Source organism: Rhamphochromis longiceps, linkage group LG19 (assembly GCF_057381845.1).
Source record: "Rhamphochromis longiceps isolate RC_006_pf linkage group LG19, R_longiceps_female_GT1.1, whole genome shotgun sequence".
Taxonomy (NCBI): domain Eukaryota; kingdom Metazoa; phylum Chordata; class Actinopteri; order Cichliformes; family Cichlidae; genus Rhamphochromis; species Rhamphochromis longiceps.
In genome coordinates, this window is record NC_140575.1 from 22,458,806 (window position 1) to 22,485,213 (window position 26,408).

General features: G+C 41.1%; 2 protein-coding genes across 2 annotated transcripts in view; both read left to right on the forward strand.

The window, feature by feature from the left end:
• Nucleotides 1-1,351: 1,351 nt before the first annotated feature.
• On the forward strand, nucleotides 1,352-15,971 carry ptbp1a (polypyrimidine tract binding protein 1a). The gene is made up of 16 exons (XM_085390613.1): nucleotides 1,352-1,444; nucleotides 2,225-2,278; nucleotides 2,541-2,571; nucleotides 5,916-5,976; nucleotides 6,124-6,296; nucleotides 6,697-6,843; nucleotides 7,107-7,280; nucleotides 7,543-7,653; nucleotides 7,841-8,021; nucleotides 8,143-8,220; nucleotides 8,388-8,545; nucleotides 9,981-10,014; nucleotides 11,090-11,182; nucleotides 11,444-11,660; nucleotides 11,889-11,966; nucleotides 12,249-15,971. The coding sequence occupies exons 1-16, from the start codon at nucleotides 1,437-1,439 to the stop codon at nucleotides 12,379-12,381; spliced, it is 1,731 nt and encodes a 576-aa protein (XP_085246739.1). The 5' UTR covers nucleotides 1,352-1,436; the 3' UTR covers nucleotides 12,382-15,971.
• A 3,381-nt stretch (nucleotides 15,972-19,352) lies between these two features.
• LOC146646726 (ephrin-A2-like) overlaps nucleotides 19,353-26,408 on the forward strand; it is an 82,580-nt gene continuing 75,524 nt past the window's right edge. Inside the window, exon 1 of the mRNA XM_085392058.1 lies at nucleotides 19,353-20,508. Coding sequence (XP_085248184.1) covers nucleotides 20,366-20,508 — 143 coding nt within the window. The 5' untranslated portion in view covers nucleotides 19,353-20,365. The remainder of the gene's footprint in view (nucleotides 20,509-26,408) is intronic.

Consider the following 26,408-nt stretch of genomic DNA (forward strand, 5'->3'; position numbering starts at 1 on the left):
TACTGCTGACAGAAGCATAAACAAAAAAAATGTCCCTGAATGAACCAGAAGGATATAGCAAGTCATGGAAAATAAAATCAAATGGTAAAAGAGAGTTCTAACGCAATTATCTATTGAAGTATGGAGCAAATACATCTTGCAAATCAACACTAAAGACAAAGCAAAATCTAATTGCTGCCATGCTATCAGTCACCAGTAATTACCTTTCTTCTGTGTTGGGTAAATGGATGCTTCAGCTATCCTATTACGAGCCTCGCATTAGGAAAGGTATACGAACATAATAAAACAACATAGCTCCCTTTTTATTGTAAAGCCATCCCTACTTATCCCACTGATGAACGTGAAATTAAAACGCAAACCTCAATGCAGCAGCAATGTTTTAAACCATCAAGAAACAAATCAAAGCACATACTACACCACCAACTGTGACAATTTGCTATATTGTATGAATTAAATAAAGTAGAGCTAATTCTGTTTACTTATACACTTATTAGGTACTTTAAACTTAGTGTGTGTGTGTGTGTGTGTGTGTGTGTGTGTGTGTGTGTGTGTGTGTGTGTGTGTGTGTGTGTGTGTGTGTGTGTGTGTGTGTGTGTGTGTGGTACTTATTAGAGTACCTATATAGCTGAGAGATTTCACCTTTTTGCTTTTACTTTTGCACATTATATATTGACAATATATCTATACTTAACTGTTACTGTTTTCCTTCAAAGTGGGCTCAATATTGACTCAGAAATGTAGTCTCTTTGCTTTTGCTGCTGTCCTCTCTGCTCTTTTATGGATGCTAATAATTAAACAATTATTTCTTCTTAGGCGTGCAAGTAATTAACTGTAATTTGGCATCTGAATCGAAATATTTACTACTATTTTTCTGCTTTTCTGTAGAACAGTACATTTGAAAATTATTGGTAAAAAAATATCAATATATTTTAGCAGTGAAAAAGCTTGCATACTGGTGGACTGACTATTACAGAAACATAAAAATGATATTGGCAATTGACAGTACGATTAATTTAGGACACCATAAACCTTACACGTGTTAACCTAATAAAGTTGTTAACAGTGTGTTAACAGCCGTGTGTGTATGATTGTTAGGGTATACTATTAAACACTTTTTGATGAAAATGTGTATGAGTAGATTTTTACAACTAAAACACTTTTTTAGGCTGTATTTTTATCTGGGTGCAGCCAAAACAAACTCCTAACTCCTAAAAGAGTCTCTGATACGATGCACTGGAAATTTGCCGCGGCCCTGGTTTTTTCACAAAATGAAAGCCTTCTTGTCCAATCGCAGCTCAGGTCACCGCCCGTTTTCAGCTCTTGGAAGTTCCTGGACTAATCAGCGCTCGCCTCCGTGTGTTCAGCCATTTTGTAAGAAAACCAAGCAAGTCTGCCGCCCTACCTTCGCTTCAGACCTGCAGTTTTTTTCTTGTGCAATGGACGGGTAAGTGAAAAGAGCCACACTTAACACTTATATTTATAAGACAAACCGATCGCGGAGTAACTTCTTATCTTATTTCGGTTGCTTATGGACATATTGTGATGTTTGAAGTACCTTCACCGTACCGTCGAAATAGAAAAGTTAACTTCAAACAGTTTTTTTTCCATCAAAACATGCAACAGTTAGCAGGAGCGTAAGCTAGCTAGCAGCTGCTAGTCGTCGCTAGCGTTGGCTAACAGTCAATACTAATGTGAATGTTTTAATGCACTTATTTTATTTATTTAATTATCGTAAACGCTAGTAACTCTAAGCAAGAGCAACTTAATTTGAGTTGTGATAGGAACATTTGCCTTTATTTAAGGAAGACAATGATAGCCTCTTGTTTGCTACGACGGACATTAGTTTTTGGCTAACGGTACCTTTGTAACTTGGTTTCACGGGAACTCGAGCGCTAGCTAAAGCAACGTGTCTCATTTCCGTGTTCATTTGTTCGCGGAGCGCCAGGGCCATGTTGAAGATGTCTGGCCTTAACATTTGATTGAATCGGGGACTTCTAAACCGAGTTATCTAATCGCAGTAGGATACATGATAGCGTATTGTTTAGTTCGAACGTGTCCTTCTCTTCTGATCGTCTGATGTCGTAAGTTTGAAGGACTTCGAAAGTAGCTCATAGACAGCTTCGCATTCGCCCCCGGCGTCTAGTTGTAATTATAGGTGTTTTTCTTTTTCAATTTTTTTTTAACTCACACAAGTTTACTTGCATCTCTTTTTAAACCGTTATAGCCGCCTAGACGCTGACTTGTACCCTCTGGGATCCGGCTACGTCCCTGAAATTGAGTAAGTAAATTTTTGTATAGTTTTGTCTTTGTGTACGACTCATTTGGGTTCCTGTTGCTCTTTATGGCTTTAAATAAGGAAGTCGTTTTCCTTTTGGGCTAACAGTGTTGTAGGATTGTGTGTGTGTATGTGTGTGTGTGTTTTTTTTGTTTTTTTTTGTTTTGTTTTTTCGATGCAGTTGAATGTTATAACAATGACTTAAGGATAGTTCGTGGATGGTTTTCCTTATTTTCTTACTGAGAACTTTCTTTCTGTTTTGCAGCAGTGTCCATGACATATCAGCTGGCACAAAGGTAGGCAGTTTTGAGTCATCTTCCTCTTGGTTGCTTATTTCCTTTTTTATTTTACAGTATTGCACTCCTTTACTACAGCATAAGTAATGACTCCCACTTGCTGAAATTAGTATGTAGTGTTTTTAACTCCAAATATGGTCTTTTAACATATATAGTTGTGACTTTTGGTGTGTGTGTGTGTGTGTGTGTGTGAGAGAGAGAGAGAAAAATGTGTAATATTGTACAAAGGTGTGTTTTTCAGAATACAGTGACAATTTCAAAGAACTGAGCCAGCTCTGGTGGCACGTAGTGTATCACTTTGCAAGCCTCCTCCATAATACAGAATACCTTTCCAAAGCTTTTTCTCATGTGTAATGAAGTTGCAGGAGAAGACTGACTTGCTTTTTAAACATTCATGAAATAGAGCTGAATGGTCAGCACAGAGGTTACAGCAAGACGGTGGAAGGGGATTATTCAATAATTATGTTAGCATAGATTCTCAGAGGTGGGGCTTTCATGTTTTCCTGTTCTGTCTCCGTTTGCCTGTGTGGCTGTTGAAATGAAACTTCCTGTTGTTTATTTGTGTGTTCCTTAATAGTCTGTTGGTCTTATTGGAATGTGGGAAAGCTGAATTCTGCCCTGACTCTTGTTGTTGCTCAGTTGTGTTTCAATTACAGGGCTATGTAACCATCATTGCTCTAACAAAACCACAAAGTCTTATCTAATGTTAAATCCTTAGCAAGAATTGGACTTGTAAATTAGTCACTGAGCTGTTGTATTCTTGTGAAACTGAATGTTTGTGCATGCAGACTTGACAGGAAGAAACCACACCGTTTCTTCAGCATGCTGCTGGTTGTTAAAATTCCTGTTTTTGCTGTAATCCTTGGTAACATTGCCTGGAGCAGCTCAGTGTAGGTGGACTAATTGAGCTCAACCTAGATCTGTAGCCATCCTCCCGGCCAAAGGTCTTTACAGTGTTTGAACAAGCACTCTTATACACACCCCCAATACATGGGACACACCCCACCCCCTCTATTCATTTCAGTAATGCCTGTTTCTTTTCATCATGTGCACTAATACACGATTTAATGATTGCTGCTTAATAGTGAGGGTTTAACTCCAGATGAGATTGTTTCTTCTTTTTAACTACTTCTGTTTTTGGATTTAAAGTGCTGCGGTAATGATGACACTGAGTTATGGAGCCCTGCCTTGCTGGAATCTGTAATTATTCCGTCTGGGCAGAGTGTCTGGCATTCCGCGGTCACATTCCAATCTCCCCCCTCCAGCCCCCTGGCGAGGCACAGCTCCCTGCCCCCTCCAAGTGTGAAGGCTGATCACAGTGAACAAACATGCCTATACCTGTGCTTCTCTCCTTTGTACTTTTCCTGAGAGAATACACCAGCCAACCCCCTATAACCCTAAATAAGGTTGTTTGCAAAAGGCAGGGCACATACAAATAAATCACCTCAGGTTTAGTTTCCTTATAAGATGAAAATGGGGTTTGTTTGTGTTTTCTTTTTTCTTTCCCTTCCCTATGTGCTGCAGTAGAGTTGGAGAGTATGTGTCCCTTTCCCTCTTTTGCTGATGCAATGCAAACCAGGTTTAACTTGGTGAATGGGACAGAGAAATTGCTTCTGCTACATGTTAACTTTTAAAAATAGAGTTCAAAGTATTGCCGTTGTCAGTGAAAGGAAGCTGAAGTTTTGGTGTGTTTGCCAGCAGTGTGTCATCACTCTGAAGATTATTGTTATCCTGTCCACATCCTAAGCAAACAAAGGAAGTGAACACATTGATACATTTATTTGGGCTGTGTTGGACTTCAAGCAAATGCGTGGTCAGGTCTGTTTTTCTTCTATAGGCTTAGCAAGCACTCTGACACATCCTGTTTAAATGCTCAATTGTAACACAAGTCTCCATTTTGTGAGTGACTTGATGCTCCTGCTCTGCACCGTGGACTGTCTTAGCTCTGCAGTTGTTATTATTAGAATGAGGAAGAAGGAGGAGGGAGTCGACATTTAACAGTAACCTACAGTCTCCCCAGAGGAAGTTTAGCAAAACTCTGGAAGCAGACCTCATCTTGCTGCTCTTCCTGTTTGGAACCAGTCTGCTGAGTGATAAGTGTGCCGCTGCCCGCCCACAACCAGCGAGTCAGGCTGGAGCCACTTCCTTCATTTCTCATGGTTTGCATCTGCTATTGGCTGAATTATCGGGACCAATTTCTTCCCACAAATTGGAACACACCATTCTCATCTGTTCATTGTAATCAGTGTTGTCTTGTTTTTTTTATTTTTTTATTTGTTGTTCTTGTTGTTGTTATTATTAATATTATTAATATTATTAATATTTTTAACTTTTGGATCATAAGTCTAAACAGTACCCATTACTCATTTATATTTTAGACTGATTAGTTCTGTCAGGCTGTGTAGAAGCCAGAGTATTTATACCACTGCTTGTAGTACTGTCTTACTGCAGTGTTGTTCTACTGTTTGGAGGCATGACCAAATGTTATCTCTCATAAGTTTTTGTATGCAGGCTTACCTGACCCCACCCTCTATTTAGATTCACAAGGTGAAGAATGCTAGCAAACCTGCATGACTGGTTGTTGTTAAAGTGCTTCGGGCTCTTCAACTCCCAGAGAGTCCCCCGGGCTACATATGTGTGTGCTGCTGCGTAACAATGTCCCTAGTCTCAGCCTGAACAGGACCTTCATTGTAGAGTGTTGTAGAGCTTATGCTGCTGAGCCACTTCTTGTGACTGCAATACTTCATCTCACTCAGCCACAAACACACAACCATGTGAACAGCCCTGAAACAGCACTTTTTATGTACTAGAGAGGGAGTCTGTAAAAGGCAGACAGTAGTCTAGTGTGGAGTGGAAGTGTCCCCATCTTGTCTTGCGATCCAAAGGGCTTCAGTGTGTTATCCCTGCTCCTGATGGATTATGAGAAGATGGGATGTACTCACCGACAGCTATTTGGCCAAAACCTGACTGAATATTGTCCTTCAAGCTGAAAACTACCTGTTCCAACTTAAATGTGCTATGCATAATTGTGTTTTATTGCACATTGTCTCAAAAATATGGCCTATTGATACAGTAGCTTGAGGTTTGACAATACTGTAAAAGGCGTTTAATGGAATGGGAAGTCAGATATTCCTGCTGACATGATAGTTCGCTGGATTCCTCCTAGTGAGGAAGGTGGAGTTCTTCTCAAGTGTGTTTGCTCAGTTCTCTTTTGGTTATCAGATTACTTCCTGCTTTATCACACAATAGCTTAGTAATGTGAGAACCGTGCTCTCCACCTGCCAAGCTGTGCCTTCATTGGGTGAACGCACTGAAGTGAACCATTGTTTCCTTTCCTTCTGCAGAGGGGATCCGACGAACTCTTTTCTTCCTGCATATCCAACGGACCCTATATCATGAACTCAGGTAGGGGGTTGCCATGGAGGGGTGAATCCCCTTTTTATTGAAGTGCTTGACGTGTTTGTGTTACCATGGTTATCAATCCATTATTCAGGAAGAACCGGAGCCTCCTGTTCCCTCCCTGATTGTATCTGCTTCTGTTTTCTCTTGCAGCCAATGGCAACGACAGCAAAAAATTCAAAGGTGACGTCCGCAGTCCTGGTGTTCCATCACGTGTGGTCCATGTACGCAAGCTGCCCAACGACATAAATGAGGCTGAAGTTATTGGCCTGGGGCTGCCCTTTGGGAAGGTCACTAATCTGCTGATGCTGAAAGGGAAAAACCAGGTAGGAAAGACGGTTGCCTGTCTGCTTACCAAACTGTATGACTTGCAGTTTTGGTTGAATTATTTTTTTCCCAGGCCTGAGCCGAGGGATCAGCTTTCTATCCTTCTGTCCTGACCTAAAATTATAACAATGACCCTTTTGTTACATCCTTGTGACTTTGTTGGTAGATAGACACTGCTTGATGTTAAGATTTCCTGGAGGAATACAGCAGATCACGAAACACCTGTTTTCTGTTTGAAGTAGTTCTATAACCAGTAATACTGTAACCATGTTAATTGTGTTATTTATAATGGTTAATAACAGATAAAAAGAATCGATAAGAATGTTAAATTTGTTGCATTAGGGTGTCACCTTTGTTGTATGTGATGGGATAAACAAAATAAGTATGTTTATGTCCCAGGCATTCTTGGAACTGAACAGCGAGGAGTGTGCACAGACGATGGTGAGCTACTACTCCTCTGTTACCCCTGTCATCAGAAACCACCCCATTTACATGCAGTACTCGACCCACAAAGAGCTCAAGACGGACAACTCCCCAAACCAAGTGGTAAGGGTTTTACAGCAGCGGCACAGATCTGTGCACTTTATATTTATTTTAATGGTTTGCATTTGAGGCTTCATCAGCTGTTTAATTTATTGCTTGATGCTGGGATTCAAGTTTTGGCTCCATACTGAAAAAATGCATATTGAATAACTTATTTACATTTGTTAAAAATATTGTTTTGTTTTACAACATTATGCTGCACACATTCACTCGGTGGTACTATCCTTTCACCACTGATGCTGAGAAGTATTTCTGTTTCTCCTTAGCGTGCCCAGGCAGCTCTGCAGGCAGTTAATGCCCTTCATGGAGGAGGAATGGGAAGTGTGGCCATTTCTGCTGATGCTGGTAGCATGGCTGGAGCAGCGGCAGCCCAAAGCCCTGTGCTCAGGGTCATAGTGGAAAACCTCTTCTATCCTGTTACCCTGGATGTACTCCACCAGGTAAAGGCAGCTACTACAGTTTTTTTTTTTTTTTTTTTTTTTTTTTTTTTTTTGACTGGTCAGAGATGTTTTAAGTAACTAGTCTGGGCATGCCCCACCTTAAAAAAACAAAAAACAAAAAAAAACGTCCCTCAAATCTTAGCTGTATAGCTACTGATTTGACCACTCATTGTCTAGCACTAAAGTCTAAAGCTGTTTTGCAGTTCTTATTTATTTTAGGTGTGTTAAAATTATGACCTTTATAATCGTGTCTCTCCTGCAGATTTTCTCTAAATTTGGTACAGTGCTGAAGATCATCACTTTTACCAAGAACAACCAGTTCCAGGCTCTCATCCAGTATGCTGATGCCATGACAGCGCAGCATTCCAAGATGGTACGATTGGTTCACTTTTTTTGTCAGCATGGGACTAAGATTAGGACATTTTGAAACAAAGCAATATCATTATAGGGCAGTTAGTACACTTTGGGAACAGTCGCTCAGACGTCACTAGTTAAACTCGCCACTGTAAAAACACACCAGATATGTTATCTCAAGTTTAACAGAACGCTGTTTTCTTTAGTCTCTGGATGGACAAAACATCTACAATGCTTGCTGTACTCTGAGAATCAGCTTCTCCAAGCTTACCAGCCTCAACGTCAAGTACAACAACGACAAGAGCAGGGACTACACCCGACCAGACCTTCCAACTGCAGATTCACAGCCCTCCATTGACCACCAGGCCATGGCAGCAGCTGCGTTTGGTAAGAATGTAGTCCATTCTTTTTTTGAATTAGAATTCGCAGGATTTACTTCACTGTCATTCTTTTAATTTATATTAATAAAAAAAAAAAAAAATCTTACTTCTATATCTTGTTGTTATAGCTGCACCAGGTATAATCTCAGCCTCTCCCTATGGTGGCGCTCATGCCTTCCCCCCAACCTTTGCTATTCAGCAGGCAGGTCAGTACAAAAAAATATATTTCCTGCTATTCTGATTCGAATGTCTGTATTTCAGTAGTTTATTCAGATGTACATATAGCAGATAATCTTCATGATTAAATTATTTCTCAGGTTTTTATCTACGGATTGCATTGAGTTGAGAGTAATTTGTGGTTTACTGCTCTTAGGTCTCTCAGTACCCGGTATTCCTAGTGCCTTGGCGTCCCTCGGTGTGGGCCACACTGGCATGGCGGCGGCAGCAGCGGCCGCTAGCCGGCTCGGCCTGTCAGGGCTTGCTGCCGCTGGGGGCCACAATGTCTTGTTGGTCAGCAATCTGAACCCTGAGGTCAGTACACATGCTATTAAACAGCTCTACTACCTTTGCTTTTGTTTTAGTTCAGTGCTGAGCTTCATTCAACAGTTACATTGCCTTTTGTTTACACTTTGGCTTGTGGATCCACTTGATCAAATGAAACGAATGTTTTTACGCCTCATGTCTTACCACTTCACGTGATTGCACGAGGAACTACCCTTACCACTATTTTTAATTGCAAGGGGGTCATTAAGTCAAAACCTCTTCCCTTTCAGGACCTCTCTGTGTTTGACCAAACCTGCTGCGTTTCTGCCCTGCCACTTTGCTCACTGTGAATTTTAAGTTTATTCAAAAAACTAACTTCTTTTTTTTGTGTTTTCTTTAAAGAAAACTTACCATTTCATATCTTCATTTTTGTCCATTAGTTAAAATCATTCTTGAGTTGTTGGGGAGACAATATTACTTTTTTGGTCTTGTTTTAAAGCAACACATCATGTACATTATTCTCGTTAATAGTGTATAAATATACAAGTAGTCTTTAAGCTCATTACATTTACTGTAGTTAATGTAGTCAATACACTTAGTTTGGTTATTTAAGGATTCTGTTTAAGTTCTTCGAGAATTATTAAAATTGATGCTCAGAATTTTGTTTTATATCATTCTCTACGTAATCTAAACAAACATGACATTTAATTTAAAAGTACATATTGTCTCTGCCTTTTTTCCTGTATTTCATTGTTAATCTTTTTTTCTCTTCTCTTTCTCCTAGTGTTCCCATAGTGACAGTGCATTTTAATTTAGCCAGTTCTACTGTCTGAAGCACTACATTTCTTTGTGTATACTGACCTTGTTTTGTTTTTTTACTTCCTTTTCTCTCTCTCCTTTCTGTCCCCCTAATCCCTCTTTTTGTTTTTTTGTTTGTTTTTTTTAACCCCTCACTTTAAATCTTGCCAACTGACTGCACGCCCCATGACCAATTGTTCCCTCTCTCCTCCTGTCACTCCTCTGTTATTTACTACTGTAACCACCTCCTTCCATCCACCCAACCCTTTTTCCTTCCCCTTACCATTATCCCTAATTTGGAAATCCCCCACCACCACCACCACAAATTGAAAACGCATACACTACATTGGCACCTCTTTGACACCCTGATTTTCATTTTATTTTATTTTATTTTTTTGCCATGATCTACCTCTCCATCATCTTTCTTCCCCCCCATCCTCACATTTCTCTTCATCCTCTTATGCTATTCAAATCCTTCTCCTCTCTTCATTCTCTTCGTCCCTCATGCCTCTCCTTCCTCCATGGTACTGTGGCCTTCCTGTGGACCTCGCTGCCTGTGGCCTGCGGACATGTCCCGACTCCACTCCACTGTCCTCCACTCCGCTCCGTCTCTTTTCCCCTGTACCCTGTTCCCTCTCCCCTTTTTGGCCCCCTGCCCCGCTGCTCCCTCCTGCTGTCTCTAAAGAGCGTTACGCCACACTGCCTCTTTATTCTTTTCGGTACGTTATCATCCTTTCATCTCCTTTTTTTATTACTACTGTTACCTGGCAAGGTGGGCATGTCTTGTCTCATGTTGTTGGCTTTTATTTATTTTTAACCACTGATGGCTCATCATCAGAGTACAGGGCTATGGCGGGTGGGGGTGTCTGTTTGAGGGTTTGTATGACCTGTTTTGGTTGTTGTGGGTTTGTGTGAGAAAAGTATGGTGAGAATGCCACAAAGCTGCAGCATTTCATTTAATTTTTAAAAGCTATGATACTTGTCCATGGGCAAAAAACATTTGCACTTTTCCCATCTTCAAAGAGCAAAGCCCTTCAATGTAAATATTGCCCCGCTAAATAGAAATGTGGGAATGATTTTGTTTGGCAATGAGGCAGGAGGCTGATCTAAATTTTAAAGCATCACCATAAAGAAGAGGATAAAAGTCAAACCTTTACTGGTTCTTCACCAGCCAAATTTAGCCATAAAAAGTGGTCAAATTTCATTTTTACATGCTGATTGTTTTTCAGTGATTCTCTCTCTCTGCTGCACTAGAATGATGAAATGCTGCAGCTTTTTTTGTGATTATGGGTTGACATAATCTCAGGATTATGTCACAGTTTTATTCTCTTGCAGTTTTTCCTCAGTTATTCAAATGTAGGTATGTGCATGTTTAGATTATTTCTGCATGTCTCTGTTTAGACCCTCAAGTTTGGGAAGTAATCAACTCTATCTTCACAGTAGAGCAATCAAATTGATCACTACTACTCATTTTACTAATCTTTGATTTTTGTCTTCAAATCACGATTTCTCCCCTCTTAAGGCATTTTAGCATCCATGTGTAGTTAGTTTTAAGAGGGCTTATGTAGGAATGGTTACAGGACACCCATGCAGAATTGAACGTAAAGATTCTAGAATAGCCTAACGGTAACTTCAATCACACTGTTTCCTTAGGCTTAGTGTGACTATTTATATCTGATTTGATGGTTTAAATTGTTGTTGTTGCTGTGATTGACTGTGTGGCTCCTGGTTTAGGCATGATGCGTGTAGCATTTGCTGGACTTGCATTGTGATGCTTTTCCCTTTCCTCCTTAGGTGTGTATGGCGATGTGATGAGAGTGAAGATCCTGTTCAATAAAAAGGAGAATGCTCTAATCCAGATGTCTGATGGCACACAGGCTCAACTAGGTAGCGACGCTGCAGCCCTACAAAACACAATTTTCTGTCTTTGATCTACCACTTTCATCTTTTTTTTTCTTTTTTTCCTCCTCACATTATTATACTGTGCATTGTTTGGAGCCTTTGCTTAGAAGGGTAATTCAGCTCCTCCTGTGATAGATGGCTGATTATCTGCTTATTGTTGTGGCTGTTTAGAGTTAAATTAAGTGATGGAGAATGTGCTAACAAATAGTGTGTTGAAACCATGTTTATGTGACTTATGTTTTTCAGCTATGAGCCACCTGAATGGCCAGCGTCTTCATGGCAGGGCCATGCGTGTGACGTTGTCAAAACACACAACAGTGCAGCTTCCCAGAGAAGGCCACGAGGACCAGGGCCTCACAAAGGATTTCAGCAACTCTCCACTGCACCGTTTTAAGAAGCCTGGCTCCAAAAACTACTCCAACATTTTTCCACCCTCTGCAACACTCCACCTCTCCAACATACCGTGAGTGTTAACCTTGGCGTCATTTCTGCTCTAACCCAGCAACCTTTTGCACAGTAAGCTTTTTCCTTCAGGTGTTCGTGACATTATTTCTCAGTATGTGGAGGAGGGGGTGGCTTTTATATTTAATCATGCCTTGTTGTTTTACAACTTCAGACACAGAAACCTGCAGCTTAGTAAACAAACATAAACCTACAAAGCTTTTTAACTTCTCTGCTGTTTTGCTTTCAGGCCTTCTGTGGTGGAGGATGATCTCAGGAGGCTATTTGCCAGCTCAGGAGCAACAGTCAAGGCCTTCAAGTTCTTTCAGTAAGTTTTAGTCCATTTAAACCCAATTTTCTCAAATTGTTTGTTTTTTGCGGCTGAGTTCTTCTTTCTTCAGAACACTCTACAGCAGCTCTTGGTTAAATTGCCTGCTTTAAATTAAGGTTGTAAAGTGTTGGCCTTTTTAGTCTGATAGACACATGAACTAAACCTAGTTTTGAGAGTACAACAAAGCAAATGGTGAAAAACCCACACACAAGTGCGCTGGATCTTACACTTTGAGAACAAATTGTTCAAATTTTTTATTTTTTTATTTTACTTTAACAGAAAAGATCGCAAGATGGCTCTGATTCAGATGGGCTCAGTCGAGGAGGCAATAGAGTCCCTCATCGAGTTCCACAACCATGATCTGGGGGAAAACCACCATCTTCGAGTGTCCTTCTCCAAGTCCACCATCTGAGTGCCTTTCCTTTCATCCTCCAAGTCTGTTGCCATCTGAATGCTACCACTCTTGAGGTTGCAATCAGTGGAAATGGCCACCATTACCTATTTATAGCTGTTTCTTTTGATGAATGTTGCCCCTTTCACAACAAATCATTCACCGTCATTAATAGGTTCAACATTGTTTATTCATTGTGATTCTCTTCTAAGCTTAAGAAAATGGGGGGGGGGAAACAACTTAATTTTTTGTTGGTTGATGTTGTAAAGTCTTAAGTTGATGTCAATGCTTTTTAAATTAAAGTGTAGAAAAATGACTGACATAAACTGGTAGATGACTTCCGTAGAGCTATTGACTTTTCAAAGTGGGGAAAGCAGGGATGTATTAATGAGGGCTCCACTTAGATAGGTCCTATTTTTAATACAAGCTGTTTCACAGTAATCATTATTATACCTTTGCTTCCCCACTGTGACAACTCAGAATGCCTATTATTAAAAAAACACCTATTCTTCTGTGTTATCCTTAAAAGAAAAGCTCCTGAATTTGTACACTGGCATCCTTTCATGAGTTACTAAACATTGCCCGTTTAATTTATCTGTTTATCTGACAGCATTCTGTCATTTAGAGACTCCTTGCTTAAACTGTAGCGTTCGTTCTCACAAATCCACAACAATGACGGAGAGAGCCACAATACCTGCAAAAGACTTGTGTGAACAAGTACTGTCAGTAGCAATGCCAGTGAGGTGTAACCGCACTTTGGAATATTCTTTCTGCCATTGTCACTAAGAGCAGGGTGTGTTTGTTGCACAATGCTGATCATAGGACTGCACACCGCTCCTCCCACAGACACTCAGAGATCTCTCATAGATGTTTCAAATATGCAAAATGTTACTATCTACATTATTGCTGTTTAAGGCATTCTCTAGTGAGCTGTGCATCTAACAGATGTACTAGAGACATGCACAGTGATAATGCTGTGACTGCACGCGCTCGTGTGCTGAAAGTCTTACATAAGGTCCAACCTAGTAAGAGTGCTGTCACAGCTTTTGTAGGTTAAGTGGCTAGGGTGTTCATTTAGCACAAACCCGACACCTTTGGATGCTGTCAGATTATTGGAAGGGATTGCATGTCTGAAAGGGGCTTATCGCGTTGTCCTTTAAGCTTTGTTACACTTGCTAACTCTTGTAACAATGGAAACTCATGCATTCTTGCAAATGAAACAATTCATCTAAAACTTGATAAAAGCTTTATTAGGAGGTCGGGATCAAATCCAGTCTAACATTTAATAATTTTTCCCCCCACCATAAGTTTGCATATGGGGTCCTGGGAAAGAGGCAACATTCTACAATGAAACATGTTTGTATTTTCTTTTTCTTTTTAAATTGGAGGTAAAGTAGAGGCAGCTGTTGAACTGTCCTTTTAAGACCAAATCACTTAAACACCCTCCGCCACAGATGTATGCTTATGTGGATGAATTGTATCCGCACCAGACACACTTCAGCATTCCTTTTTATTACAGTAGTTGTGTTGAGATACGTGTGTGTGTTTGCCTTTTTGAAATGCCACTTAGAACCTGTTTGGCCAGTGAGAAACGGTTTGAGACAAAGGATTAAGTTTTGACTCGGAGACCATAAAACTTATTTCCCAGCATCCATTTTTATTTTACTGTGTGACTTTCCACCTATTTACTTCTGGGGATCCATACCACTATCAAAGGTTATTCAATAGTCCTGTTTCACAGCAGCTGTTTTATGTGAAATGGAAGTAGTAAACACAAGTGTTACTAATGATATTAATGAAGGTTTAAGTGCAGAGCCACAGTTAATGTGATTAACAACACCCTCCTATTTCATAACAACATCACTGCTATGAAAGAGGTCTGGTTGAATGCATTCTTTCGCTGTCTTTCTCTCTACAGTCTTGTGCCTTACTTTGAATTTGTTCCAGACAGATTTGCTCTGGCTTAATTTGGTAATATATGGCTCTCAATTTTTATTTTATTTTTTTGTCCTTTGGTTTGTACCAGCATTGTTAAAATGGGGAAAAGTGGCTCATTTAATCTTCTGTTTCTTGTTTAAAAAAACAAATGTTTATCTCTGTATGCATATAGCCCCATTATATGTATCTAGAAACTATGAATGTAAGTCAGTTAGATGCTTAATATCCTTGCTAGGTGATGTAGCTCTGTTAGGTGTATTGTTGCAGGTGTAGAGCTGTATTCAGCCTTTTTGTCTTACAGTCTCCTATCACTTAGTCCTCAGGACAGTTGTTTGGAGCCTCATTTAACCACATTACGTTCATATATATATATAAAAATATATGTGGACACATATATTCATTTATCTCTTTTAAATGTTAAAATTTACTTGTATCACTTCTAAGCTTAACTGATAGCTATTTGTAGTAGCTTGGTTTGATTGCTATCTCAGTGCCTTGACTCCTTAAGTTTTTAATTTAAGGCTGAAACGGGCACGGTTAGTTGATTTTGTTTACCTCTCATTCAGGTGTTTGTATCTTAGCCTGTCTACAAAGATGCCTTTATCCCATTATATTCAGGTAATCGTACCTGTGAGAGGGCAGCTCTGACTCACTTGTCAATTGATGGTAATAACAGTCTTGAATGGTGTTTGAAATCCCAGTATATCTTTTTTTTTTCTTTCCTTAAATTTATGATACCAGAATTGCAGGGTGAGAGAGTCCTCACCCAGTACCCTGTCGGTGTACACTTATGCCACAGTCAGGTGCGTTTAGTGCACTTTTTTCTCAACAATAGATCCACCATGCTGAAGTCTTACACGTTGTCACATTCCTGTGTGCCTCAAGCACCAGTTTCCACAGCCTTGACCACTGTTGTCTTGGACCAGATACAGATGTGCTCTCTCTATTTTTGTAAGATTCTTATGCATGATTTAACAAAGCTTCATGTAGCTGCAGACGGTTATTGCTGTTAAGGACCAAAGTATGTTCTACCCCTGCTGTTTTGTAGCGTTCTGATTTCTTAGGAGTATTTTTTTTTTTTTTTTTGTCTCGTCTTTCACCCCCACGTTACAACAAATACGAGGCAGTTCCAAGTTCTATTCCTCAGATGCTTTGGAAAAAGTCACATTAATTTAAATTGTCTTTTGATTAACATATACTGTATATTGTACCCCTTTTGTTTGATTGACTTTACAAAGAGCCTACTTTGCTTAGAATGAATACTTAATTGAACCGCAGTCCTAGCTGTGATGTTGTGTAGAAAAATTGTATGCCTTTCAATTTTGTTAAAAGCTTTTACTTTTCTCTTTTCTTTTTTTATATGGGGCCTGGGGGTGGGGGTATTGTATGAAGGGGGTTGATGGTTGTATATATTCATGTTTTTGTACCACAAAATCATTTGGAGTATATCCACATACGTTCAAAACATGTATATTTTGATAAAACAGCACAGACCTATTAAGCTCTCCTGAGCTGTAAAACAGAAAAAAAAACAACTTTTGTAACACAAAGACATTAAACCTATATGAACACAGAAGTGTCTCTGTATGTGCCCCACTCCCCCTTGCCATTCTGATCTTGTCTCTTGCATCTTCTGCTGCCTTCAATAAATCTTTAGTTTGTTCTTTCTTTCATCTGGCCTCATTTGGTTTCTGTCTCTTCCTCGCTTTCCTTCTGTACCGGTTAACATCTTGTAACATTTTCAACATTTCTCATCCTGTTTACTGCTGGTGGGTTGTATTTTGTCCTTTACTGCGTTTCCAGCTTCATACTCATCACATCTAAACTTGACTGACTGCTCATCTGGACTCAGCGCAATCCTGTTACAATTCCTTGATGAAACTGTGGTGAGTTAATTGGGGATGCAGTGCTGGATACTCACTATTCTCACTGATTCAGAGTAATTCTCCTGTGCTCTCGTTTGACCTTTTGAAGTTTAGCGGGTGTAACTCGGGAAGGAGGGGTGTTGCTGTGGAAACCAAGGTACTGTATCTCATAAAGTTAATGATTAAGAAAAAACTGGAGTATAGCTGCCCAGTATATCTGGCATCCATGTTTTATCAGAGGTGCCCTGGGATGTGAGGAGAGGTGAACCCCAAACCCCTGTGAGTAATTTTAGGTGTACACCTTTTTGGCCACTAGGGGGAGGTATTGTTCTCTGGTGGTGATCAAAGGTTTCTGAACAGAGGTGACTTTACCTGCCACTCACACAATGTCAATAGTTAGTGGCTTAATCTCAAGTGCTTCCCATGGCTTTCTGGCATTATCCTTTTTTTTTTTTCCCTCGTCTCGCTATCCTCCTTTTTCTTCTACTACTTCCTTACAGAGCAGTGGAGAGGATTAACCTCAGCTCTTCCTTGCCTTTGGGGGGGGGGACAAATGAGAATAGAACTGAGCCCAGTGGTGTGTATTTGTGGCTGAGACCTGGATTTTGTTGTATAGAGCCAGCAGCTCATCGAGTGCAATCGTAAATATAGCGAGCTCCGGCTTGGTTTGAATTTCACGCTCGTTTTTCCCGTGCCATTACATTGTGCAGAAAAGCATGCCTTGAAGGTCATATTGAAGAAAGATGTCAGTCGGAATATTTGATGAGCACAGCCAAAATGGGAAAAATCTGCATGATATTTTGGCATGCTGAACTAAGGTGGTGTTAGCCCAAACATGCATTTTCATGTTTAAAGTCATTAAAAATTGCAACAAATCTCACGTTTAATGTTCACCTATGTTTTTGATGCTGCCTCAGAGACTTTAGTTTGCTTGCAGCATCTTTCCATTTCACTCTCTACTAAGACTAATTTGAAGCAGAGACCTGTGTGCACAGAAACCTCTTTGGAATATACAGAAACACAAAGACATTACATACTTGGGTGGAAGGGTAACTCAAAGTAAGATGATCCAAATGTAGATACGTAATGTTCTTAGCTCACAGAATATGGTGCTTTGATCTAATTTTAAACTTTCATGCAGAACATTTTTGTTCCAAGATTGCTCTGATTCACAAGTTACTCGACACCAAAGAAGGCCTTTATTTATTTTATTTTTTTTACTGCTCAACTCCTTTGCACTGTCTAAAGCACACAGAAAGTGCACTGCATGTGCACTTTAAACATAAGTGTACAATTTGTGTAATCATACCCCACCTGCCCTCCCATTTGTTTCCCAAATACAGACCCTTGGGGTGTCTCTTGCTTGATCCCGCCAGTGCCCATGTGCATGGGACTAAATGAAACCATGTGGCGTAGTAATTCAACCACATCTGGCAACATTTATTTACATTAGTACTGCGGTCTCTAATCAAGCACGCCCTGGCAAACATAAAGGCCACACACAAATGAAAACCTCATGCTTAATGAATGGGGGCAGGGTGGACAAGTGGTTCAAGGAGCTGTTCTGTATACAATTTCTGACATTTTCAATCCCTAAAGCAGCCATTTAAGTCAGGAAAACGCTGAATTTGAATGGCTGGTTTGTGAATGAACCATTTGAAAACACATTGGATTTTCGAATCTTGGAGCTTACTCATATCTATAATTTATTTCTCTTGAGTAGAGTTAAACTGCAGTGCAATCACAAGCTTAACCAGCAATATATTCTAGGATTTAACACCACATTAAGGAGGCATGCACCCTTATGCTGACTCTCTGACCAACACTCTTAGATTTAGGTTCACCTAAGAGGCTGTAATATCAGAATCAACTCAACACTGTTTAGTCTGTATCACTTACATGAGCTTTAGACTCGCATTAAGAGTGTAACAGTTGAGGAGGAAAAGTATGAAACTGAGGTGAAGGATGTCTTTGGTCTATAGTGTTTCCTCTTAAGAAAGCCATCAGGAGACTATCCACCTGTTTACATATGCACGCCTCAGACAGATGTTGAATAATTCATACACAGAGGCGGACAACATGCAGCTGTATTTGGGTTATGGGGGTGCATGGGTTCTATCCCTGCCTGAATTTGAAGCCCAAATTATAGACATTACTTTGCAGGCAGAGCAGGGCAGAGGAAAAACTAGGCCACTTTGCAAAAAGGGTCCAACCAAGAGGCACAATGAGATGTGAAGGATGGAGCAGTAGAAAGCTTGGACTTAATATAACAGGGCCTTTTAGGTTTGGGAAGTTTGGAACAAGTAATTTGGGTTTGATTTGGGGGAAACTGTCTTTTGTAGGAACATCAAAGTTGGTTAGAGGTCGCTCTTGAAAACCCTTTTACTCGCTCGTGATTCTGCAAATTGTATTTCTTTCCTTTCATTTTCTTAATGTGGTAATGCCCTTCTAAAGAATGCAAATGAAATTGTTGAAAACTGTTTTCTGCAATCAATTCTCATCTTGTTGAGACTGGATTGATCCTCGCTGGAGCTCATTTTGCACAACATAGTCTTATCAACACGTGTTCGAAAACGCATGGAGCGCTTTGCGGGAACCACAAGTGTAGTTACTATTTCGTCTTCCTTTGGGGGGAGACTAAGTACCTGCGATGGATACGTTTTTCGCAGAGTAGTCTGCACATTCTCGCAGGACAGAGGCATCAGGGGTGGCAGGGCTCTGTCAAACAGCTATCTGGAGGTTTATGGCTCACAGGTTTTAGACTCGGTGCTGCCTCCGCTTGCCATTTGGGCCTAATGGACACTGATGGAAAATGACTCCACTGTTCCAGCGATCCATCAGACGCCCTCTTTCTCTCTCTATTCATCAGAGAGCGGCTTTCAAACAGTGAACTTCGTGGGCGATTTACATGCCCCGATAAGATGCAAACAAACAGTCTTTAGTCAAATTGATGATTGTGGTGAAAAATAACAAAGTCAACTTCAGCTATAATTTACCATTTCCCTATTGGGGGGGGGGGGTCTTAATGTCAACTATTTATACAAAGATTTCGAATACGTGTCACAATAAAAAGTAATTTAACTACCTAGAATGAAGCGTTTAAGTGACTTCAGACTTTCCACTATACATCTCCGGCTGCATATGGCCAGGGCGCAGTGAGTCAGCCAGCCACGAGTCCCCAGAGGGAGCGCAGCACAGCACGGCTCCAGACCCCGCCCGCTCAGAAAGAAAAGCGAGCGGGAGATGGAGAGAGGGGGTGGGGGTTACTTACACCGAGTCGGGGTACCTCTGAGTGATGTTGCCGCTATAGGTGGAGGTTGCACGGGAGCGTGTTGGGATTAAAGCTGTAATCATCGACGGCTCCCTGCCTGCGCCGGTCAGCGTGACGCACGGAAAGACGCGCAGTAACTGGAGTTACGTTGGATTGGAGCCAGTGGCAGCGGAGGGATCACCAAGTTGACACGCCGTGAGAGCTTACGGTTGTTTAACAAGGATGCTCCCGTCTTGCAAATGTTATTTTGTGACAAGTTTGAGCAAAAAATAGCGAAAAGGAGCGCGCTTTTGTGTGCGGAATGCATTTTCTTGAACTGCAATAAGAGAAAAGGTCAAGTGGACGCAGTTTTAGGCTGCAAAGAGATTTGCACCGTGGAACAAGCGGAACAAAGCGTGCGCCAGGCACAGCAGAAATCTGGGTAAACAAATATGACGGCCGGTTCTGGCGTTGTCTTAGGTCTGCTGATGAGCTACGATATCACCGACAGAATTGTAAACCTCGGATGAATTCTGGAGTCTGATTACCATTTTTCTGAAAAGGGAGAGAAAGAGAGCGAACGAGCGAGAGACAGGACCTAATCCAGGTAGCGCATCTCTCTCTCTGGCTGCGCGTAATGGGAGAAAACTTTCGGACCTTGCAGAGGAAACGCACCAGCAGCATCCTGCCGACGACGACGCTTTCGTAAATACCATGTGAATTCTTCTGTTTTATACGCAATTGGCCAAGTTTGAGAGTGAATTTCAAACATTCAGTATGACTTGAAACACCCCCGAGGTTATCGGAACTTCAAGCATCAAGCCAGTTAACCGCCGAGCCGATTTTATCAAAAGACGCGCAGAAGGACATTGATGATCTAGAAAGGATTTCTGGAGCAGCAGCAGCGCAGTGAAAGCCTGATATCAGTTAGTAATAAAAGACTCCCCCCTAGATGTCTATGATGTTGTGCCAGCTCGGGCAGAAGTGTGTGATGGAGGTGGTGTTGCTGGCCATCCTGTCTTGGGTGTCCGTGTGGGCGGAGGAGAAGATCATATTTGACAGACACGCTGTTTACTGGAATAGCTCCAACCCCAAGTGAGTTTTAGTAGGAGTTTGGCCTGAAGGTGTGTGTGTGTTTGAAACATTGTTTATCTAGGCTACCTGCTTGCTATAGATGCCCCTCAAAAACTCTCATTACTCACGTACACCTTGAAATCTTTAAGAACCTACACATTTCTCGGTCTTTTGTCATGTGCTGTCTGATCACATCAGTCTTATTTACATTTCATTTCTATTTAAGCAGCGGTTTGGCAGAAAGCTGCAATATTGATGTTTTAACAACACACACACACAGACAGAGGCAAATGAAAGTGTGTGTGTGTTTGTGTGAACCTTGGATATTTTATTCTGTGGCACAGAGAGCTCCTTTTGTTTTAAACAATGAGGGCATCCTGCCTCATCTTCTCAACAGTGTCTAGAGACTTAGTTTCTCTCTCTCACTCTCACTCACTCACTCACTCTCTCACAAACACACACACACACACACACACACACACACACTCTCACTCAAACCTTTTACCTTTCTTTCTGCTAATTTCTCGCTCCACAAGTGCACATTATTTCTTTGTGAATTCAAGCACTTGTGCAAAACCCACATCCATAAATAAACACAAAGCCACACAAGGATGCACGCGCATTAACACACACACAACACACAAATGGTTGTCTTTAGCTGGCTCTCTCTCATTGACATGGGGCAGAGCACACTGGGTCCGTCTGTCTAATGGTTTGTGACAACCTGGCCAGCCTCTTTCTCTCCATCTCTCTCCCTCCAACCCCTTCCTCTTCTCTCCCCTCTCTCTCCCCCTCTTCTTTTTTTGCCTCCTTCTTTCTCCCAGGTAGATAAATAAACATTGAAAGTGCTCCCTCTCACTCACGGCTGAATTAGTCCAAACTAACTGCCCTGTCTCTCTGCAAAAACCAAGCGCGCGCGCACACACACACACACGCATACATACACAGAGAGCGCTAACAGGCCTGTCTCTGACTGCATCACTGTTCCACAGAAGGCTTCTCAAATATTTAACAGGCCAGGGGGAACATTTTCTCCCTTTCTCGATGTCTCCCTCTCCCTTTCTGTCTTTCTTTTCGTCGTTCTGTGCACCTGCTTTCTCATCACACACATACACCAACACATTGCAAACGTCACAGGGAAAATTTAAGCTATACTGATGGTTGCTGGGGGCGCTGTTATTCCGTCAGGGTCGTATGGTGAAGCTGAAGCAGAAAGGGGGTACATCAAAAATGCATTGCTGCTAAAGCAATGAATCTAGGCTCTGGAGCCCTGGCGAGGTTGGTTCCCCCTGTTAGACTCTGGCTCTGTCACTGCTCATGCTGTGCCTTTTTCTGCACACACACATACATGCAGGTCCATCCCTTGCTGTAATCCTTTGAGGATTACAGGAAGTTTTATGAGAGACTCAAGACTGGCGAAAAGAGATGAGAATACTGACACTAAAATCATTGGAGCTTATGTAAAATTTAAAGGAGGATCTGCTTTTTTATATATTTGCGTTGTTTCTTTTTTAACAACTTTGGTTAAATTTGGGAAGTTTTTGTCTGTTAAACTAAGGATTTCTCACAAAGTTATTTGCCAGGTGGTGGATGCAATAAAGTCAAACAAGACAAGAAACAAGAGCAGACAATCAGGTGATCAGGCAGATAAAGAAAACTGTTAGGGAGGGGAAATCAAGGTTATTGTAACCACTGTCATTTCAAAAATATAAAATCACTACAGTGACTACAAGTCCTTTATTCAAAGTATTTATAAAGTATAGGCACATATATATTTCAGCAAAGAATAGCACTTCCTTGTGCTTCTTTGTCATGTTAAAGATGACAAGCTTTGTCTTAACATAAGCTTGTTCTTCAAGGTGAAAACAGCTTTATGTATAAAATATAATTTTAGGATAAGTATTTCAAAAGATCGCTCACCTATTAATACACTATATTGTGATTTAGTCACCAATAACCGAAGCTCAGAGAACAAATGCAACAGTACTGCACCGCATCCGAGCAGCAGCTATTGTCTGAGGCAGTGAAATGACACAAACAGCTTGGAAAATGAACAGCTGTGTGTCTTAATTGATCACACAACATCAAGCACGCAGCTTGTATTGTGCGTTGCCTCTTCACATGTTCATCAAAAGTTTGCTCACACCACAACAGCTCGAGAAGGGTGTTTTCTGCAAGGTCACAAGTACTGGGTTGGAATTTGTAGAACTGATAATCAGTCAATCTGAAGTGCAGCTTTAACTTTCTGGCATGAGGTGACAAATTACTTTGGAAGAAAATCTGCAACCTAACTTTTATTCGTACATACTGAAATATACAAAGATTACACCTGTTGGGTTTTTTTGCTTTTAAACTTAATCAATGAAGCTCTTAAACCCCATGTGTGCTATTAACGACAGCACACCTGATTATTTTTGTTTCAGTCCTCTTTATTTAGCCAAATAAATTTCAAAATGCACTGTGCAGAATTAGCAACCAGCTGGAGATGGTAGTTCAGCTGCTAAATGGTTGCAAGGAGTATTCAGAGATATGGTCGTGCATGCTCTGTATTGTATATGTATGTATGTGCGCCAAAAAACAAAAGAGCAGAAAATTTGTCATCGGAGTTTTAGGATGAGAAGAGCTTTTCTACCTGAAAATGGTTTTACGCATCCAGCTATGAACTTAGGGGTAAATTTAATTGACTGTTGCATTTCTTTAAATGCTAAAGCTACTTACCCAAGTTCCATAAAAAATTGGAAGAGAAGTGGAGCATGAGGTAGCGAAGATGCAATTAAATTTTTCTGCAGAACAAAACTGCAAAACGAGGAAATGTTCTATGTTGGGCTCTCCGGCTGCCTCTGAAGTATAGTCTCTGTGTTTAAAGCATTGATAAAATTATGTCATGACATTCAATTCAACAGCAGCAGCCATCCCTAGAGATGTTGTCCCAGTTACATAGAAAAAGGCTGTAGACCTTCAATGGATTTACCTTGAAGTAACATTTGAGTAAAATCAAAATCTCAACATAAAAAAAAAACCTACATGGTGAAACACCACTGGTGTTAAGAACTGATCCATCTTTGTAGTTTGGGAGGCCATCATTACAAGGTATTTTACCCAATACCTGTATTTTTCAGCTGCTGTAGCAAGAGCTTCATCTCTGTTTACCCCATTCCTTCTTGCTCTACTTTTTTCTTGCATACTTCTCTGAGATTAATCATCATCCACACTGACATCTTTTAATTGTTTTCACCTGCTTTGTGCTGCCAGTAAGTTAGCTGTGCTTTTAAGGAGTGCCTTGATCTCAACAAAACTAACCTGGATAAGTCGACAAAAATAAAAATAAGTCAAACAAACGTTTCTATTTAAGAAAGGCGGCATCCTACAAATTGGCCAAACCCTTTAAATCTCTGGCTGTGACTCTCAGCAGGCCTATCTCTTTCAAGGTCTTGCTGGATAATAGAAAATGTATGAGATAATCCAATTCAAATGGCTCTGGCCACTTTTGGTCACGGTGGGGAGCAACACTCGTGCACTCTCAGATTGTTGTCCATTCTGCTATTGTGATGAGATACATGGCGCTGCACAATAACAAAGTACCATAACACACATTATCACAACAATAGTGCAACATTAGAACAGCATCTGGAAATCTCCCAGATTCACATAAAGGGATTTATGCCACATGCAAGAAGGAATGTATGAGAAGCACACACACACAGGCACACATGTGCACTTATACACACCAGCTAGATTTAGGTCACAAACTCACACACACAATCACATACAAGCAGAATGGCTGCCCATTGAATACAAGGTTAGGCAGCCCCCATTTTTCTATTTACTTGCTGTCATGCACACACATACACGTACACACATCAATGGAAGCTAGATATGGGGCACACATGCGCAGCCAGATTGGTTTTTCTATTCAGTAAAAACCCATCCTTTTTCCTGTTGCTGGCTTGCACACAGGGCTGCACTTGCACACACACAAATACTGAGCCCCTTTCTGGCTCCCAGGCCCATATTATAAAGCTCGCAGGTGAGGGGCTTTGTTCACCCCGAGCAGCTAATGTGCTCAGTGCAATGGGCTCTCCTCCACACACACATTCTCCGACACACACATAGAGTACACTGGCTCAATGGTCCAGAAGGAGCACCTTATCTAATCCCATGGTTTATCCTTCAAAAGACTTTCTTTTCCTTTTCTTCTTTGTTCCTCCTCTCTCTTCATCTCTGTGTCTTTGAGGAACTCCGTGTCAGTGAGAAGCGCTGATGGTTGACGACACTCTCATTCCACAGGACAGAATCTATCTCCTTGGAGACTCACACACAGAAATACACGCACCCACACAGCCTTTGAGGAAGAAGCGACTTATGCATCGAGCACATATACTGCCCACAGAAACTTTAAAATGCAAGCTCGGGTCCGTACACACACACGCACCTCATATACATGCGGTCCGTACTCACACCGAGCACATCACAAGTCCCTGCACATAAACCCCCACACACTCACTGTCTTACCGTTGCGTCCCCTGTGGCGTACTGTGATATGTGTAGTGACTAACACTTCCTCAGCCATACCACACACATACAGACACACGTACACATAAGATTTGCATCCAATTTACATGTAGACTTGTAGTCACCCCCGCTCAGTTACTGACAGTTTGTCAGACTCAAACTTGCCCTTGGGTTAAATCTATCTGCCACTGCCACCCACTCCACCTCTTTTTCTCTCCATCTTTCTTCCTCTCCATCTTTATGTCTCCCTATCAAGCTCCCATCTTCCACTCTCTCATCTCCTCTCTCTTTTATCACCACTTCTCGCTTATCCCATTGGGATGTGGTTTGCATGTTTTTCTTGTGCAGGACCCTGAACTGTCCACCTTGCCTCAGGCAACATTTTTCTGTACATTAAAGCTGCACTACATCAGGTTATATGTTTGTGCTTTGACCTATATGACCTTGTATGGCTTTCTTTAAAATATCAGCACAGATTTGGGTCATGTTGAGTGAAACGTGTCTCAGAAGTTGTCTTTGGAATTCGTTCCCTCTGGTCTCAAGCTAAAGACGATACTTAGAGTAATTAAAGTCAGGGCTGCTACCTCGCGAATTATTTCTCACAGCTCAGCAGGAGAGACACAGTTACATAAGAAGATCTAGTGTAGCAGATCTTAGTCATCAGCAGATTCAATGCAGTGACTGGCAGGAGGGGGTCATCTGAATATCCAGGGGCATCGAGGTGGAACAGCGTGTTTGCTGATATTAAAAGCTCTACCAGTACAGCTGTTTTAAATATGGGTGCATGATATTTGATGACACGGATGGTATTTTATGTCTGTTGAATGATAATGCAAGCCAAGAGAAAGACAGCATGCAGTGTAATGATAAGGAACATCTGAGGTAAGCTAAGACACTTTTATATATCTAAGAGGTTCCCATCCTTTTTCATCTGACAGACCCCCACAGCCCTGTCAGATGGACAAAAAGTCATTCCTCAACAGCATCTGACATCTTCAAATGTGTTCAACTGAACTCGTTTCAGACTCGATCTGGACCAGTTTCAGCTTACCATTTCTCTATTATAGTCAGTCAGACAACTTCAAATGATTTATTACAGCAAAGGCATATAGTTAAATTTTAGCATCAAGCTTCCAAGTGCATGACTCCCCACAGCATGATACACATAAAAATAGGTGGTAATGAATAATTATCTCACCAGAGCCTACAGGAGGATGCTGGGGTAGTGGAAGGCTTGAAACAGCAGGAGGGAATGCTGGTCAGGAGTGTCATTGACATGTCAGAGGAAGAGATGGGAAACTGAGGCTTAAATTTACCACCAGATGTGTTTACCACCTGATTTTTCCTTCACTTTTTTTTACGCTTTTCTTTCTTTCTTTTCTTCTTTTTCCAAATTTTGTGGTGGAAAC

What these genes read in the sequence shown, in the direction of transcription:
- ptbp1a (XM_085390613.1), top strand. An exon ending in ACCCTATATCATGAACTCAG is followed by an intron (nt 5,977 to 6,123) that starts GTAGGGGGTTGC and finishes TTTCTCTTGCAG; the next exon opens with CCAATGGCAACGACAGCAAA. An exon ending in CATGGCAGCAGCTGCGTTTG is followed by an intron (nt 8,022 to 8,142) that starts GTAAGAATGTAG and finishes TTGTTGTTATAG; the next exon opens with CTGCACCAGGTATAATCTCA.